The 15,799-nt window shown below is 41.3% G+C and overlaps 1 protein-coding gene across 11 annotated transcripts in view; it reads left to right on the forward strand.

Annotated features, from left to right (window-relative positions):
• zmp:0000001200 (dedicator of cytokinesis protein 9) overlaps positions 1 to 15,799 on the forward strand; it is a 72,284-nt gene that overhangs the window by 53,629 nt on the left and 2,856 nt on the right. For 3 of the 11 annotated variants that reach the window (XM_046403474.1, XM_046403472.1, XM_046403475.1), the window contains 31 exons: positions 205 to 291; positions 435 to 524; positions 1,475 to 1,590; positions 1,911 to 1,980; positions 2,061 to 2,186; positions 2,292 to 2,363; positions 3,143 to 3,289; positions 3,413 to 3,496; positions 3,650 to 3,761; positions 3,991 to 4,038; positions 4,734 to 4,912; positions 5,025 to 5,141; positions 5,517 to 5,628; positions 5,720 to 5,853; positions 7,391 to 7,505; positions 7,658 to 7,724; positions 7,818 to 7,865; positions 9,630 to 9,766; positions 10,608 to 10,723; positions 10,906 to 11,043; positions 11,143 to 11,325; positions 11,526 to 11,639; positions 11,731 to 11,946; positions 12,211 to 12,268; positions 12,455 to 12,561; positions 12,758 to 12,880; positions 12,977 to 13,090; positions 14,441 to 14,587; positions 14,670 to 14,880; positions 15,391 to 15,581; positions 15,684 to 15,784. In XM_046403474.1, the coding sequence (XP_046259430.1) occupies positions 205 to 291; positions 435 to 524; positions 1,475 to 1,590; positions 1,911 to 1,980; positions 2,061 to 2,186; positions 2,292 to 2,363; positions 3,143 to 3,289; positions 3,413 to 3,496; positions 3,650 to 3,761; positions 3,991 to 4,038; positions 4,734 to 4,912; positions 5,025 to 5,141; positions 5,517 to 5,628; positions 5,720 to 5,853; positions 7,391 to 7,505; positions 7,658 to 7,724; positions 7,818 to 7,865; positions 9,630 to 9,766; positions 10,608 to 10,723; positions 10,906 to 11,043; positions 11,143 to 11,325; positions 11,526 to 11,639; positions 11,731 to 11,946; positions 12,211 to 12,268; positions 12,455 to 12,561; positions 12,758 to 12,880; positions 12,977 to 13,090; positions 14,441 to 14,587; positions 14,670 to 14,880; positions 15,391 to 15,581; positions 15,684 to 15,784 (3,680 nt within the window). Of the gene's footprint in view, positions 1 to 204; positions 292 to 434; positions 525 to 1,474; positions 1,591 to 1,910; positions 1,981 to 2,060; positions 2,187 to 2,291; positions 2,364 to 3,142; positions 3,290 to 3,412; positions 3,497 to 3,649; positions 3,762 to 3,990; positions 4,039 to 4,733; positions 4,913 to 5,024; positions 5,142 to 5,516; positions 5,629 to 5,719; positions 5,854 to 7,390; positions 7,506 to 7,657; positions 7,725 to 7,817; positions 7,866 to 9,629; positions 9,767 to 10,065; positions 10,110 to 10,607; positions 10,724 to 10,905; positions 11,044 to 11,142; positions 11,326 to 11,525; positions 11,640 to 11,730; positions 11,947 to 12,210; positions 12,269 to 12,454; positions 12,562 to 12,757; positions 12,881 to 12,976; positions 13,091 to 13,357; positions 13,364 to 13,811; positions 13,842 to 14,440; positions 14,588 to 14,669; positions 14,881 to 15,390; positions 15,582 to 15,683; positions 15,785 to 15,799 lie in introns of all 11 variants that reach the window. The other 8 variants (XM_046403478.1, XM_046403473.1, XM_046403480.1 and 5 more) reach the window with 5 other exon arrangements.

The following is a 15,799-nucleotide window of genomic DNA, read 5'->3' on the forward strand; positions in this document are numbered from 1 at the left end:
AGTGTGCATCCTCAAGCTGTTAAACAATCACCCTAACCTCCTCAAAGTTCAGCTTTCTGTAGTTTAAAGCTGAGTCACACTTTTACTGTTTATAAATATGTTTTGGAGATGCCAAGCCATCTGTGCTGACCACGACATGAAAATACTGCAGAATATTTGCTGATTTATAAAACAAAGGACTGTTGCTTTGTATTTGTTTTACAGCATTCAGGTCCTGAAGTCAAATGGGTGGACGGAGGCAAGCCTTTATTCAAAGTGTCCACTCACCTCGTGTCCACTGTCTACACTCAGGTTAGTTTGCATCTGTGAGTGTAGCAATACTGCTGTTTCATCTGCATCTCTTCACCCTGTTTTTGTTGTCTGAAGTTTTGTGCTACGCTCCTGTTAAAACACAGTCTCGTGGAATAAATAAACTTTCTTTGCGTCTCTTGTAGGATCAACATTTGCACAACTTCTTTCATCACTGTCAGAGCAGTGCAGCTGCGTCCCAGGTGTCAGGAGGAGAGCTGGTCAAATATCTGAAGGTAAGACAAAAACATTCTGTGCTTTTTGTTCAATACATTTGTAAAGATAATACTTATGTGTAAGGTTAATATTTGAAATTCACATCAATTTTTATAGGAATTATTTACGGGTTATTTTTATGAACACGTGTTGTTGCTGTCTTGAGAGCACGTGCTCTGCTAGGATATATAAATCTAAGATTGGGGATTAAGTCTGAACAGAGTCAAATTGTTTTTTGACACCTAAAGGAAAAAGTCCTGCAAGCGTTCACACTCTAACTTCTCTGTATCAACTTGCAAGCTAACCGTAGCTCATATAAAACCGCAGACTGTCACGCTTCACTGGAGCTGATTCACATAGAGATTAACGTTGCACTTTGGGCTGTAGCTTGCCAACAGTGCATTCTTCTGGAAAGTTTGTGCAGTGGTTTTTCTGTTGCCTTTCATACAGAATTTAATTGTTACTTCCCTGCAAAGATCAGTCAGATAGAGTAAATCTTTCACGGGTCTATGTATGACTTTCTATTTTCCATTTGTTACTGTGGTGCTGTTAGCTCAGTTATCACTTTTTCCCGTTGCACACACTTCAGTTTTCCTCTGCTGGATGTTGACATGGAGAGCAACACTTGGTCCAATGCATCTCTTGGGTTCTAATATCAACACAGCAGTTAACACAAACACTGGCCAGAGGGTCAGACGGGGAGTCTGCCAAATGACTTGGCAGGGCTTTTGTTAGTTTTCTATACACAAGCAGTGATGCACCAATACCTACACTCTGCCATGTTCCAGGCAACTGAAGCATAAGGTGTGGGTGATTAGCACAGGGTTGTTTATATCCCCCTGCTGTTGTTAGATTAGTTTCTTCACATGTTATGATGTATTAGCCCTTTTGTGCTATTCTCCACATTATACATCAAGTGCAATGCAGGTAGACTCTACATAATCATATCTCTGTGATGTTGTGCCCTCAGAGTCTGCACGCCATGGAGAGTCATGTGATGATCAAGTTCCTGCCCACCATCTTGAATCAGCTGTTCAGGGTGTTAACCAGTGCCACCCATGAGGACGTGGCAGTCAACGTAACCAGGCACGTTTCCCTGAGGCGATCATTGACTTAACAACACCTTAAAATTAATTTCATGTAAATGATGAGAAACAAATTGATGTAGAATTGGACATATCTAACTTTCAGGATTTGTATGCTTTTTGATATAAGTTTCAGTTATGTTTTTTTTCCCACTAAATCACAATCATTTTCCTTTTTCCTGGTGAAGGTCCTGTAAGGTCATTATGGATGGACAGTGAAAGTAAAAGTTTTTGTGCGAGCCGAAACCTCCAGCTGCCTCATCTCCTCTCAGATCCATTTGATCCTCACACATGTTTTCCTTTACCACTGTTTCCTTTTAGGGTCATGATTCACATTGTTGCCCAGTGCCATGAGGAGGGGTTGGAGCACTACCTGAGATCATATGTGAAGGTACAAATTCACATATCACAACTCGCTGTCTATACTTTGTGTTTGTACTAAGAGATTTTCTCTATGTGTGTCTTATACAGTTTGTATTCAAGACTGAGCCATACACGTCCACCACCGCCCGAACAGTGCATGAGGAGCTGGCTAAAGCCATGACTGCTATCTTGAAGCCTTCCACAGACTTCCTCACGAGTAACAAGCTCCTCAAGGTATCATATTAGTACTGTTTTTTAAAAGGATTACATGTTGTAGGATTGTAACTGTCAAGAATTACCTTTTTATTGTTCTCTGATTGATGTTTTTCTGCCTTGCAGTACTCCTGGTATTTCTTTGAAGCTTTGGTCAAGTCCATGGCTCAGTACTTGATTGAAAGCTGTAAAGTGAAGGTAAGTCTGCCACGACATGAGTGTTGGACCCAGGGGTGTCTGCTCATGTCTGCTTTATTACAGCTTAGGTTGTCTACAACATGCCAAGTCTTGTGGACAGCCACAGTGCCACAGTCAAAGTGTTATGTATCCACAATCTGCCCCACACTGCTGTGCAGTTAAATTGGCTGCATTTGTTCATATCCCATAAGCGACCACATCCCTGTGTTTAACCTCCACTGGCATAACGTTCGGGCCGCAGTGGAAGCCAGTAAATGCTCCATAAGGGAAAAGTATGAAAGCTGGGAACCTTCAGTTAAAGGCAATATAATCTGTTTTTGTTATAGTCAATAAAATCCTGTGAAAAATCAAAACCAATGTTAGTCTCACACTGTGTCCTGACATCTCGTATGGCTCTCAGCTCCAAGTCCATTTGTTTCTCTTAAAGAGATTAACTAGCAGGATGTCAGAGTTTGTCGCACATGATTCTCAAACAGGAGGATAGAGTACGTTTGTTGGGGACTGTTTTCAGCCACGGTGTCTTACACATTTTGTGTACTAGTGAGTATTTTTAGCAGCAGGATAGTCCATATTGTATTTTGGATTAAATTAAAATTACTAAAATGCAAACATTCATTGTAATCATTTAACATGTGCGACAATACTTGTTACTCATTTGTTGTCGATTTTGATCGTTTCACGTTTTTTAACTTTCTGAATATCACCAGACTTTTCTTTGAAACTGGGGTGTTATTTTTTGCTGTGTAACATTTGTACAACATCCCCACTATTGCCTACAGCTGTCCAGGAATCAGCGCTTCTCAGCATCCTTTCATCACACTGTGGAGACGCTGGTCAACATGATGATGCCACACATCACTCAGAAATACAAAGACAACCTGGATGCCGCCAGGAACGCCAACCACAGTCTGGCAGTCTTCATCAAGGTCAGGAGCCACAGTGGCTGCCTCTTTCAAGAGCACCATGTGTTTTAAAGTGTTTGTGCGTTCTTTTTTCTTATTTGCTGTGGAAAAAAAAAGACAAAATTATATTTCTTTGTCGTTCTGTAGCGCTGTTTCAACCTGATGGACAGAGGCTTTACATTCAAGCAGATCAACAACTACATCAACTGTTTTATGCCCGGAGACCCAAAGGTAGACTAACAGTAACAGCATGTATACAGACTTCTGCTACAACAGCTTGATTGTAAAAATGCACAGATGGAGGATGTGAGGCTGAGCTCCACATGCCTTTTTGACAAGGATATGTTGTGTTGTCTCACTGGTTTCTCATGTTTCTGAATGCAGACGCTGTTTGAGTTCAGGTTTGAGTTCCTGCGTGTTGTGTGCAACCACGAGCACTACGTGCCTTTAAACCTGCCCATGCCATTTGGAAAAGGAAGGATACTGAGATTTCAAGGTGAGAGGATCATCAGCTTTGTCTCTTGATCAAGTATCAAGCTTGATGGTTGCTGTTTAAAGCGAGTAGATAATTGAAATCAAACCAATTTATATAACAAAAGCTCTGCTTGCTCTGCAACTCATACTTAATGTATAATGTGTATTGAATATTAATTAAATTCTGTTGTTGTTGCAGCCTTTAATTTTATAGAACGTACTTTGTTTTTTTTTCTGTGTTCCTCAATTAGCTTTATTATCTCCATACGATACAGTGGAGTCACACGATAATGAAGTAGGTAGGTGCAATGGTGTGCTGCTTGCATGTCATTACCAAACGCAGACTAATCATTCAGCCATGACCAGAACGGGTAAAAGGACCCAAAATCTGAATTCAATCAGTTATCATCCAGTTCAGCTCCGTCCTGGCTGATGTAGCATGAATTATCTATCACAGTCAAGACATTGTTTTAGAGGTACAGTATATGTGTATAGAAGTTGAGATAGGCTCTTTGTCCGGATGATAATGTGCAGTGAGTATAAACTGTCGATGATTTGGGTGATTTAGAGGTTGATTTGATTACAGTCATCTTTTTTGAGTGTGATTTGGGATTGCTTTACTTCTCTGAAGTATTGTGGGAAACCATCTGCGAGCAGCTGCTGTTATTCAATCATGAGCTTTAATCCTGTTTGTCTTTTTCTACAATGATCGCTGTCGAAGTGGAGCATCGCCTCATTCGCACAGTCTGAATCCGTCAAACACAAATTCCAAGCTTTTCTGTAAATCTGTTTTTGCCTCATGCTGTAAATCATTTGACAGCATTGGAGATATTCAAATAGTTCACCAAGTTTCAATGCCGCTAACGATCTGTATGCTGATCCTGTTTTCTCGTTAATGATTTCATTGTGTCGGAGTGATATTTAATTTGAAATTTACTGACATTGTTTAGTGCTGACAATCCTAACCTCTTCATCCTCCTCTTCCTCCCCTTAGACCTCCAACTGGATTACTCGCTGACAGATGACTTCTGCAAGAACCACTTCCTGGTCGGGCTGCTTCTCAGGGAGGTCAGTGGAGCTCTGCAGGAGTTCAGGGAGATTCGTCAGATTGCCATCCACGTGCTGAAGGGTCTGATGATAAAGCACACATTTGATGACCGCTACACGTCCAAAGTAAGCAGCGCCTTCTTGCCTCCACACTCTGGTGTTTCCATTGCGCTTCAGTATCTGACATGGACGTGTGTGATCCTGAGAAATTCTGTTGAGAGATTTATTTGTTTTTCAGAGCCAGCAGACCAGGTTGGCCACGCTGTACTTGCCCTTGTTTGGTCTGCTTCAAGAGAATGTCAACAGGCTGAATGTGAAGGAAGTATCCCCATTCACCATCAGCCACTCCAGCAGTGTAAGGGAGCCACCTAGTGGACTCTTTGTAATATTTTATCTACAATCCGTAGACGTTATTCATTAAACTTAAATTGTGGAATGATTTCTAAATTACAAAACATAAGAATTAATCTCTTAGTTATTACCGTTGCTGAATTGCTGAATTATAGTTAGGTACAGGATTCAATCTGCTAATCTGAATGACCAACTTGAGGTTGTAAATTTTGGATAAGGGATGAATTCCACATTCTGTATGTACTGGAGAGCAGAGACCGCTGATAAGACCTGCACATCACACACACCTAGTGGCCTTTCATACATACAGCCCCGTATAGTGTGTGGGTTTGTATTATTTTAATTGTTGCACTGTTTTTTGGGTTGTTTTTTTTTCCAGAATGGAAGAGAAGATTCACTTCTTACCAACGCTTTGATGACACCTCCCAGGTCCAGCACCTTTCTGGACACCAGCTTGCACAAAGATGTTTTTGGAGTCATCTCTGGCACCTGTAAGTGGAAAAATGATGCTGAAAAATGATGGAGAAAAAAACATGTTCTTTTTATTTATGTAAAACTACTCCTTTGTTTTGTTTTGGACAGCTTCACCTCACACGTCATCAACCCCCAACATTAACTCTGTACGCCATGCAGACTCTCGTGGCTCACTCATCAGCACTGATTCCGGCAATAGCCTGCCTGAAAAGAACAATGACAAGGGCAACTCTCTGGACAAGGTACAGCTCATGAAGCACTGCAAGATGTCTATATTGTAATATCATACAATGTATATGAGAAATCTGATTTAGGCTTCCCGTGAGGCATATCAGAGGTCCCCTTCTTTTGACAAAAGTGCTTAAGAGAGTCTCCCCTTGTTAACTTGTGCCATTAACTCCCCCACACTACCTGTGCCTACGGCTGGGCCTGGCAGACGGAGAAGTTTGTACGGAGACACTCTGTCAATGTCCTGCGCTTCTTTACGGAGACTGAGGAGACCGTGCTCTCCATGCGCAACAAGCGTGTCACCATGGACTTCTCCCTGCTCTCTGTCCCCTGTGTGCCAGAGGGCGCCCTGCAACCCAGCATTTCACTTCAAGTACAAAACGCCTCCTTCCTTTATCCATCATCCTCCCGCCCTACGAGTGTCCCATCTGGGAATGTTAGCGTGTGTGTGTGAGAGAGGGGGAGTGTGTGTGTGTGTGTGTGTGTGTGTGTGTGTGTGTGTACCAAACCCTAAGCCCTTTCTTTGCCAGATGATGGTTTGTTTTCTGGTGCCATAAAGCAGACCTGCATTGGGCCTCACAGGATTTGGTCTTTTTTTCCACATGTTTATAAGCATGCACACTAAACGGATTTGTCACTTTTGAGCTCCTGTCATGTGTGCTGTGTCATTTCTGCTTTCACTGTTAGACAGCCTCAAGCTAAACCTGAGAAATCTATTGAACAGAAAAGAATGGATTTTCACTCTCTGTACTGGTGTTTGTTTCCTCTTTTGTTGATGCCGTTGTGTGATTTGTGGTAGCCTTGTTGGATCACAGTGTGTGTAACAGCATAAAAGAAAAAGAAGTACTCTCAGCTGTAATTGCTTGCATTACTTTCACCCCAAACTGTTGTAGCTGGGAAAAAGGGCATGAAAATAGCTGCACCACAGCTTCACAGTTCTTGTCCAACTTTTCAGGCAAACTATCTTTATCCTTGAAGTTGTCATTTTCTCCAAAACACCCATTAGAAGCTGTAGCTTCATGCTTTCCATTAAGTCATCTCCAGCCAGTTTCATGGTCTAGACTAACTACTGGCAAAGGAACGTGCTTGGTACATTGCCAACCCCTTGCTGTGGTAAAGCTGTTGCTCCCTTCCTTTGGTTCTGTTTTCTCCCTGCTCTCTGCCTCAGCTGGGAGAAATGGTGATTGTTTTCCTTCGGCAGTTTTTCCACAGTGCACAGAGCCCTGCAACATTTGAGTGAATGACTCCACTAGTGTAGCGCGATCACTGTAATCCCAGGCCTTCGAAAAACAACCATTCTAAAGGTCACTTTGTATAGTTTTCACTCCTTTTTTTTAATCCAATACAGTGTAGAGGACACAGACCAAAATTCGGTTATCTTGACAAAGCACAAACTAGGGGAAAAAAAGAAATTGCTATGGTGAAGGCCCTCATGGGAGAGCGTTTGCCATAAATTATCTTGAGGCAGCAAGAGGAGTTAGACAGAGTAAAGAGCCTTGACAGGATAATATATTTGTCTGTCTGTGCCTGAACGGAGTCTTTGTCCCTCAGAACCAGCCTGCTTCAGCCCTGGGCAGTACCCTCCTGCGATGTGATAAATTGGACCAGGCAGAGATCAAGAGCCTCCTCATGTGCTTCTTACATGTGCTCAAAAGCATGTCTGAGGGTAACGTCTCATTCCATCTCCATCCAGCCTTTCCTGTCTGAATATCCGTACTCGCTATCCTCTCCGTGTGATGCTTAAACACCAGGCCCACTTATGTGTCCACAATCCAAAAAACAAGTTGTCTCTTCAATGTCAATCTTTGTCTCTTCCAGATGCTCTGTTCACATACTGGAACAAGGCTTCATCTGCTGAGTTAATGGACTTCTTCACTCTAATCGAGTAAGACATCTAAGATTGCTTTCTTCGCAACCTCTTATATTATGAGTTAAACGTAAAATTTTGACCGATTTTTCACTTCACATTTCCTCTCAGAGTGTGCCTCCATCAGTTCAGATACATGGGAAAGAGATACATTGCAAGGTAATGTTGCTGTCAGTGTGTGATTATGATGCATTGATGCCTTTCTTTTTTAAAAGCTTTTAAACTTAAATTATCATTCATTCATTCATTAAATTCTTGAAGTTCAGGCTTGTAGTATAATGGCTACCGAGGCTTTTTGTTTTGACATACCCCCACAGCCCCTTATAGTTTAACATATAATTGACACCACTTTAAATTATGTTCACTTTAAACAACACTGTGAACTATCCATATAGTACAATACAATATTTTTTGTACTGTTGAATAGTCAGTGTCTGGGTTTGTTTTGCCAGGTTTGTGCTGCTACCATTTGGATTAGCAGAAGATTAGAAGAACATTTCACCCATTTATCCATTAGCCAACTAGCATTATTACTTTTAGCCACTATTTATCCGTGGCTTTTAGCTGACTATATCAATTATTTGCTTTTACCATCTCTATCTCAACCATTTGCCCATTGCTTTAAGCTAACAACTATGCATTATTGTTGTTATTTCGACCGTTTATCAATTCCTTCCTCCTTCCTAGCTATTTAATCAGCTTATTTCTTACTTTTAGCCAGGTATTTCAACCATAGCAATTACTTTTACCTAGTAATTTCAACATCTCTGCTCCCTGGCAAGTTTTCACAACTCAATTGTGATATATTTATTAAAATTAAATTGTAATTAATTGTACCTACTCTTGGTTGGAAATAACTGCTTTAGTTGATTGATATGTGACCGTTATGAACAGACATTATCATTTTAACACGGTACATTATTTCCCATCAGTCTTTATACCATATACTGTTCATGACAATGATGTAGTTAATGCCTCAATTTTAGATCATGAAGTAAGAAAACGTGTTTGACTGTGGAAGAGTCGGAGTGTATGTCTAGCATATTTGACATGTAATTAAAATTTATCTAAACACATGCTATTTGGGAGCTCTTGGCTCCCTGGGCATTCACTCTCTCTAACCCTCCACCACTGTTTCTATCTCTGTTCACTTAAATGCTGGCAAGTTTAACAGAATGAAATTAAACCTGGCTCCTGCCCCCTCTTGCTTGGGTAAGACTAAAGGTGGAACTGACTTTCTGACACTAAATGCATGATATCTTCTCACCCTATCAAAATTGCAGTGCTATGACATAACTTCTGGCTCTAAATTCATGTAGCATCTGTCTCTCTCATTTCTGCGTGCATGGTCATTTACTGCAACTCACTGCTTTAATGCTGCTTCTGCTGCTTTGATAATATAATTACTTATCTAATTAAAATGCATGCCAAACAGTATATATGGCACACTTTAACTGCATTAGTGCCACAGTGGGTATATGTGTAAAACTCACCCGAAATATTCAAATAATATTTTCTGCTGGAATTTCTTTTTTCATCGCTATACATTTAAAATCCCATTAAAGTGTGCAGTACAACCATATGATTTAAAAAATGTTGGGATGCTGTGTGAAATATAGTTCAAAACACAATGCAATCCTTTTCCAGTGAACTGTGTTTCCTGATAGTTTTTTTTTTCCAATTGATTAAATGTAAAAAAGGATTAACACAGTTATCCCATCATGTTTTGTTTATGGCTTAAAACACAGCATTCCAGCTGTTTGAAATCAGGCTTCTGATCTGATATTGCCCTCAAGACATTTAAGTGATAGTTACCCCACTTCATTGAGTGAAGTGGCTGATTATGCATTTTAACCTGCTTCACTAACTCTGGCCCTGCTACTAATCAGCCATTCGTCTAACATTGTCCTGTTTCCTCATCAGGAACCAGGATGGGGCAGGACCCGTAGCACATGAGCGGAAGTCTCAGACTCTGCCTGTGTCCCGTAACAGGGCAGGAATGATGCATGCCCGCTTACAGCAGCTCAGCAGCCTGGATAACTCATACACATTTAACCACAGTAAGTGCCTCAGACTGTACCATCCATCAAATATCCTCTGCTGGAGGACCCCCGCCGACTCCTCGTGCTTTTCAACATCATTTTTATCATCATCACCGTCTTCTTCATCATTCACTTAAAACCATTCTGCTGACAAGCAGAAAATGCCTGAGAAGATATGGGTGTATCGTCCCTAAATTAAATTAAACTGATGCTAAGGTGGATGTGTGTACCATGATACTGATTTTATCTAAAGGGCTTAAACTATATGTTCAGTCTGTTACATGGCATCATTTAATACAGTTTCTTTGTGTTTTCAGTGTAAGAAAGATTTCAAGTATTCTTGGAATATCTGTAGACCATGGTAAGAATGTGTCAGGTTGGCAGGCAGACTGTTACTGGCTCTGTTAATTTGGTTGAATGGAGAGCATGCCTGTTTTAACTGAACATTAGCTTTAAAAATCTTCTCATCCCCCTGGCCAGCTCATCCGCTCTGAACCTAATATTACATTTCACTGATAGATAAAAAATATCATGTAATTCAATGTGAAGGGTTTCATTCCAAAATACCACCTGTATATTTCAGAAGATTGCTGCTTGAAATTCATTCGTAAATATTAAGTGTCAGCGCTCAAAATCAATGCTACAAAATTTGAATTTATGCCTCACCAGTGTGTCTCCATTCATTTGGTGAAAGACACTGATTCTTTTAAGTTGTCAGATGGTTTTGTTTCAATTTGGAATGAAACTTAATTTTCCATTTTTCAAGCAACAGCTTTGCCTTCACCACTAAGGTCTTATATTTTAGATATGATATGATATGATGAGTGAAACAGCTACAACTTTCTGTCGTCTTCTTTAGCCTACAGTCACTCGGATGCAGACGTGTTAAATCAGTCCCTGCTGGAGGCCAACATCGCTACTGAAGTGTGCCTGACTGTCCTGGACACACTAAGTATCTTCATCATGGGATTCAAGGTAACGTACATGTCATGCAGTTGTAAATGTACATTGTCCTGGAATCATTTACTTTAAATACAGTATTTAGACTAGCCAGTGATTACATCAGGCTTAAACAGTGCTTTGGTAAAACCGAGCCTGTTACTGTTTTTAAAGTCAGGTTCTGTAAGTTTTTAAGATGATTCTCTCTTTCTCCACAGACCCAGCTGTGCTCTGACCACGGCCACAGTCCACTGATGAAGAAGGTGTTTGAAGTCCATCTCTGTTTCCTACGTATCAATCAGTCAGAAACGGCCCTCAAGCAGGTCTTCACTTCACTGCGCACCTTCATCTACAAGGTGTGAAAGACATCAATTCCATGGCTAATAAAGGCTCTTAGTGGTTTGCTATGGTCTCAAGTGCTCGCCATAGCTGATGACATCTCTGTCACGTTTCAGTTCCCCTGCACATTTTTTGAAGGGCGTGCTGACATGTGTGCTGCTTTCTGCTACGAGATCTTGAAGTGTTGCAACTCCAAGCTGAGCTCCATTCGTAGCGATGCAGCCCATCTGCTCTACTTTCTCATGAAGAGCAACTTTGACTACACAGGTCGCAAGTCCTTTGTCCGGACACACTTACAGGTGGGATAGTCCTTCTGGCATCTTGTTTAACAGCTCACAAAATATGCTTGAAAATTTGTTATCTGCTTGATACTTTATGACTTTTCTACATTCTTGTTGAGAACAAAAGGAAGAAACGTACTGGAGTGTGTTGGACCTCAAACAATTACTAAACAAAGCCAATTCTCAATTCATAATTCTCCATCTTTCCCTTTCTTTAGGTGGTCATTGCTGTCAGTCAGTTAATAGCTGATGTGATTGGTATTGGAAGTACCCGCTTTCAGCAGTCTCTGTCAATAATCAACAACTGTGCCAACAGTGACAAAACTATTAAGGTTAATTATGTCCTGGTTCCACTTTCATAGTTACTAATGTATATTCAAACTAGAACCAACCCAACTGACTGTTCTGCATTATACTCAACAGAACACAGCTTTCCCATCAGATGTGAAGGACTTGACCAAACGTATCAGAACAGTTTTGATGGCCACGGCTCAGATGAAGGAGCACGAGAGAGATCCAGAGATGTTGGTGGACCTGCAGTACAGTCTCGCCAAGTCTTACGCCAGCACGCCTGAACTACGCAAGACCTGGCTAGACAGCATGGCCCGAATCCATGTGAAGAATGGAGACCTGTCAGAGGTCTGTGATAAGTGCTCAGTCCATGTGGCTGAATGGGTTGGACTTTGGTCTTATGGTGGTCAATTTAGCAAGTGATAGACTCCGTTTATGACAGTGTCTGGTGATATATCTATACAATATCAAAGTACTGACTGGATTTACTTCATATTAGTCCAGTTTATTGAGGGCTGATGTTCTTTTTGTGGGTGATACTGTCCTATAACTCAATAAATACTACAGATGTCATGTTGTTTGTCTGACATTAGTTGTTCATGTTGTTTACAGGCGGCCATGTGTTATGTGCACGTTGCAGCACTTGTGGCAGAGTACCTGCGGAGAAAAGGTGCTTTAATAATCTATTTTCACTTGCTTGCTGCACACCAGCTTGATTATGTATATTCTGTGCTGGTCACAAGAATTATGATGGTCTAAAAAATATTTAGACATGTTATGATGGTGCTGTCTCTTCTTTGTAATCTTTAATTTGCTGTAAGAACAACTGGGCTGATGAAATATCATCTCATCTCAGGCATGCTCAAGCAGGGCTGCTCAGCATTCCGCGTCGTGACTCCAAACATTGATGAAGAAGCAGCGATGATGGAAGACGTTGGCATGCAGGATGTCCATTTCAACGAAGTAAGTATTACTAGCACAAATGATTAATCATTGTGCTGTGAACAAACTAACGGAAATTCTGATGCAGTCCATAGTTTTGATGGACAAAAGCATGCGGCCAATGAATGTGATGTAATGTATTAAGGCACATAATTATGTTCATCAGCTGCTTTTCTAAACCCCACCACCACCACACCCACTTCTCTTTTTCCCTCAGGATGTCCTAATGGAGCTTTTGGAGGAGTGTGCAGATGGACTCTGGAAAGCTGAGCGTTACGAGCTCATCTCTGACATCTACAAGCTCATAATTCCCATTTTTGAGAAACGCAGGGACTTTGAGGTAGAAGGCTGCTTCATTAGGAACATGACATGACATGACATTAGCATCCACGAATTCTAATGAGATTTTTAACATGATGTTTATTGCTTTGGACAGAAACTGGTCCACCTGTATGACACGCTGCATCGTGCATACAGTAAAGTGACAGAGGTCATGCACACAGGCAAGAGATTGCTCGGCACCTACTTCAGAGTGGCTTTTTTTGGTCAGGTGAGTTTAACCTTCAAACAATAGTAGCATAATCTGACCACTAGGTGTTATTTTTAGTTTCATTTTCCATACAGCCCCTTTCTTTATTAGATTTCTGCACTAACCGTATTTAAAATGTCTCACAATTTTGGTCACTGTTGTTGTAAAGTCTCTCACTTTGAGCATGGTTGCTGCTGAAGGTGTTTTTATTTTGAAGAGCATGATTGCAGGCAGTAGCATTTAATGATCCACTCTAATATCCTTTTCTGCTTTTTATCCTCTTTGAAGGCAGCGGTAAGTTGTGCTGCAGCCTTTCTGAGCAGCCTAAGTGTGGTTGTGGTGCTGCTGTAATCCATTGCACTTCTCAGACATAGTTTGCAGCTTAAGTTACAGTAACATTCGGTCACCACAGCTGCTTTCTGTTTCTGGAACTGTGTTGCATGGCGCTCTTTCACTTCTGCTGTCATTCCAGTGTTTTCGCTCTTGTGTTGCAGGTGTGCTTTTGTAAGATTTTAGTACTGACCGTCGCTGTTGTCCTTACCTTGTGAAGTTTTGCAAATAGTTTGTTGAGTGTGGTTGCCTCTGCCTGTGTGCTTTGATAGAGATCCATGTCTTTCTTAACATGGTGGTCTAAATGGTGATGCAGTGGTTTGAATCAGAGTGTGAGAAATTTATTCATAGTATTTAGGTAGCTCTCATGGATTAACAATGATTTTATGTTCTGCTGTCCACACCCCTGTAGCAGTACCAGTTTACTGACTCAGAGGCTGAGGTAAATCAATATGAAAGCCAGCATTGCAACTGGACTGCTGTGATGTGTTAGGCTGTGTTGTGTTCCTTTGCTAACGCAGCCAGTGCTATCTGGTGTGCATTACTTATCTTGTAGCCCTCTAACACCTCCACTACTCCAGCCTCAGTGTTGTCCTAACCATGGTGGGAAACCCTTGAGGTGCTAATAGCAGGATTCATATCTCACCGGTTAAATGCATGGCTTCACCCATCAGTTCATGGGATATTTTTACCATTTAAATACCAGATAAGTGACTAATCAAAGTGTTCCAACTGACAGTGTGAAGTCTGTGCCCCCACCTTTATCCTTTGGTCTGTCTCACATCATTAATTTTAAGTAGATGTCTTGCAGTGTAGTTTTTCTGTTGGACATTAGATCGAGGGTTTTGTATTTGTGTAAACCTGTCAGTCCAGAGATTAGACTTAAAGAGTGTTTTACCATTTAATTTTAACAAACTGTTGGAATGGCTCCCACTCGCAACCCATGTATGGTTTGACGTGGCACTGTTTGCGTCTTTATATATTACTAGATGAAAACACTATTTTTTAATTCATTTTGACCATGTGTTGTGCTTCTTTTAGGGATTCTTTGAGGATGAAGATGGTAAGGAGTACATCTACAAAGAACCCAAATTCACCCCTCTCTCGGAGATATCTCAGAGGCTCCTTAAGCTTTACTCTGACAAGTTTGGACAGGAGAACGTGAAGATGATCCAGGACTCTGGAAGGGTAAGACTTTGTTGATGTTTCACCAATAAGATTTATAAAAATGAGGGTACTGATCTGTTGTAATGACGTGTATTCTTTGCAGATTAATCCCAAAGACCTGGACTCTAAGTATGCTTATATTCAAGTGACACATGTGATCCCTTACCTGGAAGAGAAGGAGCTCGTGGACAGGAAGACAGACTTTGAGAAGAGCCACAACATCCGTCGTTTTGTGTTTGAGATGCCTTTCACCATATCAGGCAAAAAGCAAGGCGGGGTGGAGGAGCAGTGCAAACGCAGAACTATTCTAACCAGTACGTAACACAGATTTAATAGGTTGTCAGTGGTGAAGCAGCGGCAAAGCCATCCTGACTCTTAGCCCTTATTATATAATGAAACCAAATTGTAAATAAGCAATATGGTGTCTTCATTATCAAGTGATTTTAAATGATCTAGGCTATGCACCGCCTCCTTCCGCTGTCTGTCACGTAGGTTAACAGTTGTGATATTGATATCAAGATATTTCATTACCCTGAGCATGAGGTCCTGCGCATGAAGAGAAGATTTTGATTAGATTCTGAACCCGTCAGCTGTTTGTCAAGGACCTTTTCCAATCCTAATTACCGTTTTATTGTTTTATGGTGCAAAAGATCTGAAAGTTCAACTTTACATTCTTATCTTTATTATCTAAGAGCTTTCAAAAGATGCACGGTAGGCATGTGATTCCTTCCTGAGCTGTAAAACGCAGAGAGGAAAAGATTCATTAACTAAGAGAGGCAAGCTGTTCATCCCCTGCCCCTCCTCATCGTGTTTCTGTCCCACAGCCACGCATTGTTTTCCCTACGTGAAGAAGCGTATTGCAGTGATGTATCAGCACCACACTGATCTGAGCCCCATTGAGGTGGCCATCGATGAGATGAGCAAGAAGGTGGCCGAGATCAAACAGCTCTGCTCCTCCAGTGAGGTGGACATGATCCGTCTGCAGCTCAAACTGCAGGGCAGCATCAGCGTCCAGGTGCCTGCTTTGTCAGTGTTTTGTCAGCATGTACATACACATAAACACACCACCGAAATGGGTCATGACAAAAAGAAATAACATGGCTACATCCTCCCTCAGGTTAATGCTGGGCCACTCGCATATGCCCGAGCTTTTCTGGACGACGCCAGCGCCAAGAAATATCCTGATAACAAAGTTAAACAATTAAAAGAGGTCTTCAGGTAAGTTGTGATGTC

This window comes from Scatophagus argus, chromosome 11 (assembly GCF_020382885.2).
Source record: "Scatophagus argus isolate fScaArg1 chromosome 11, fScaArg1.pri, whole genome shotgun sequence".
Taxonomy (NCBI): domain Eukaryota; kingdom Metazoa; phylum Chordata; class Actinopteri; family Scatophagidae; genus Scatophagus; species Scatophagus argus.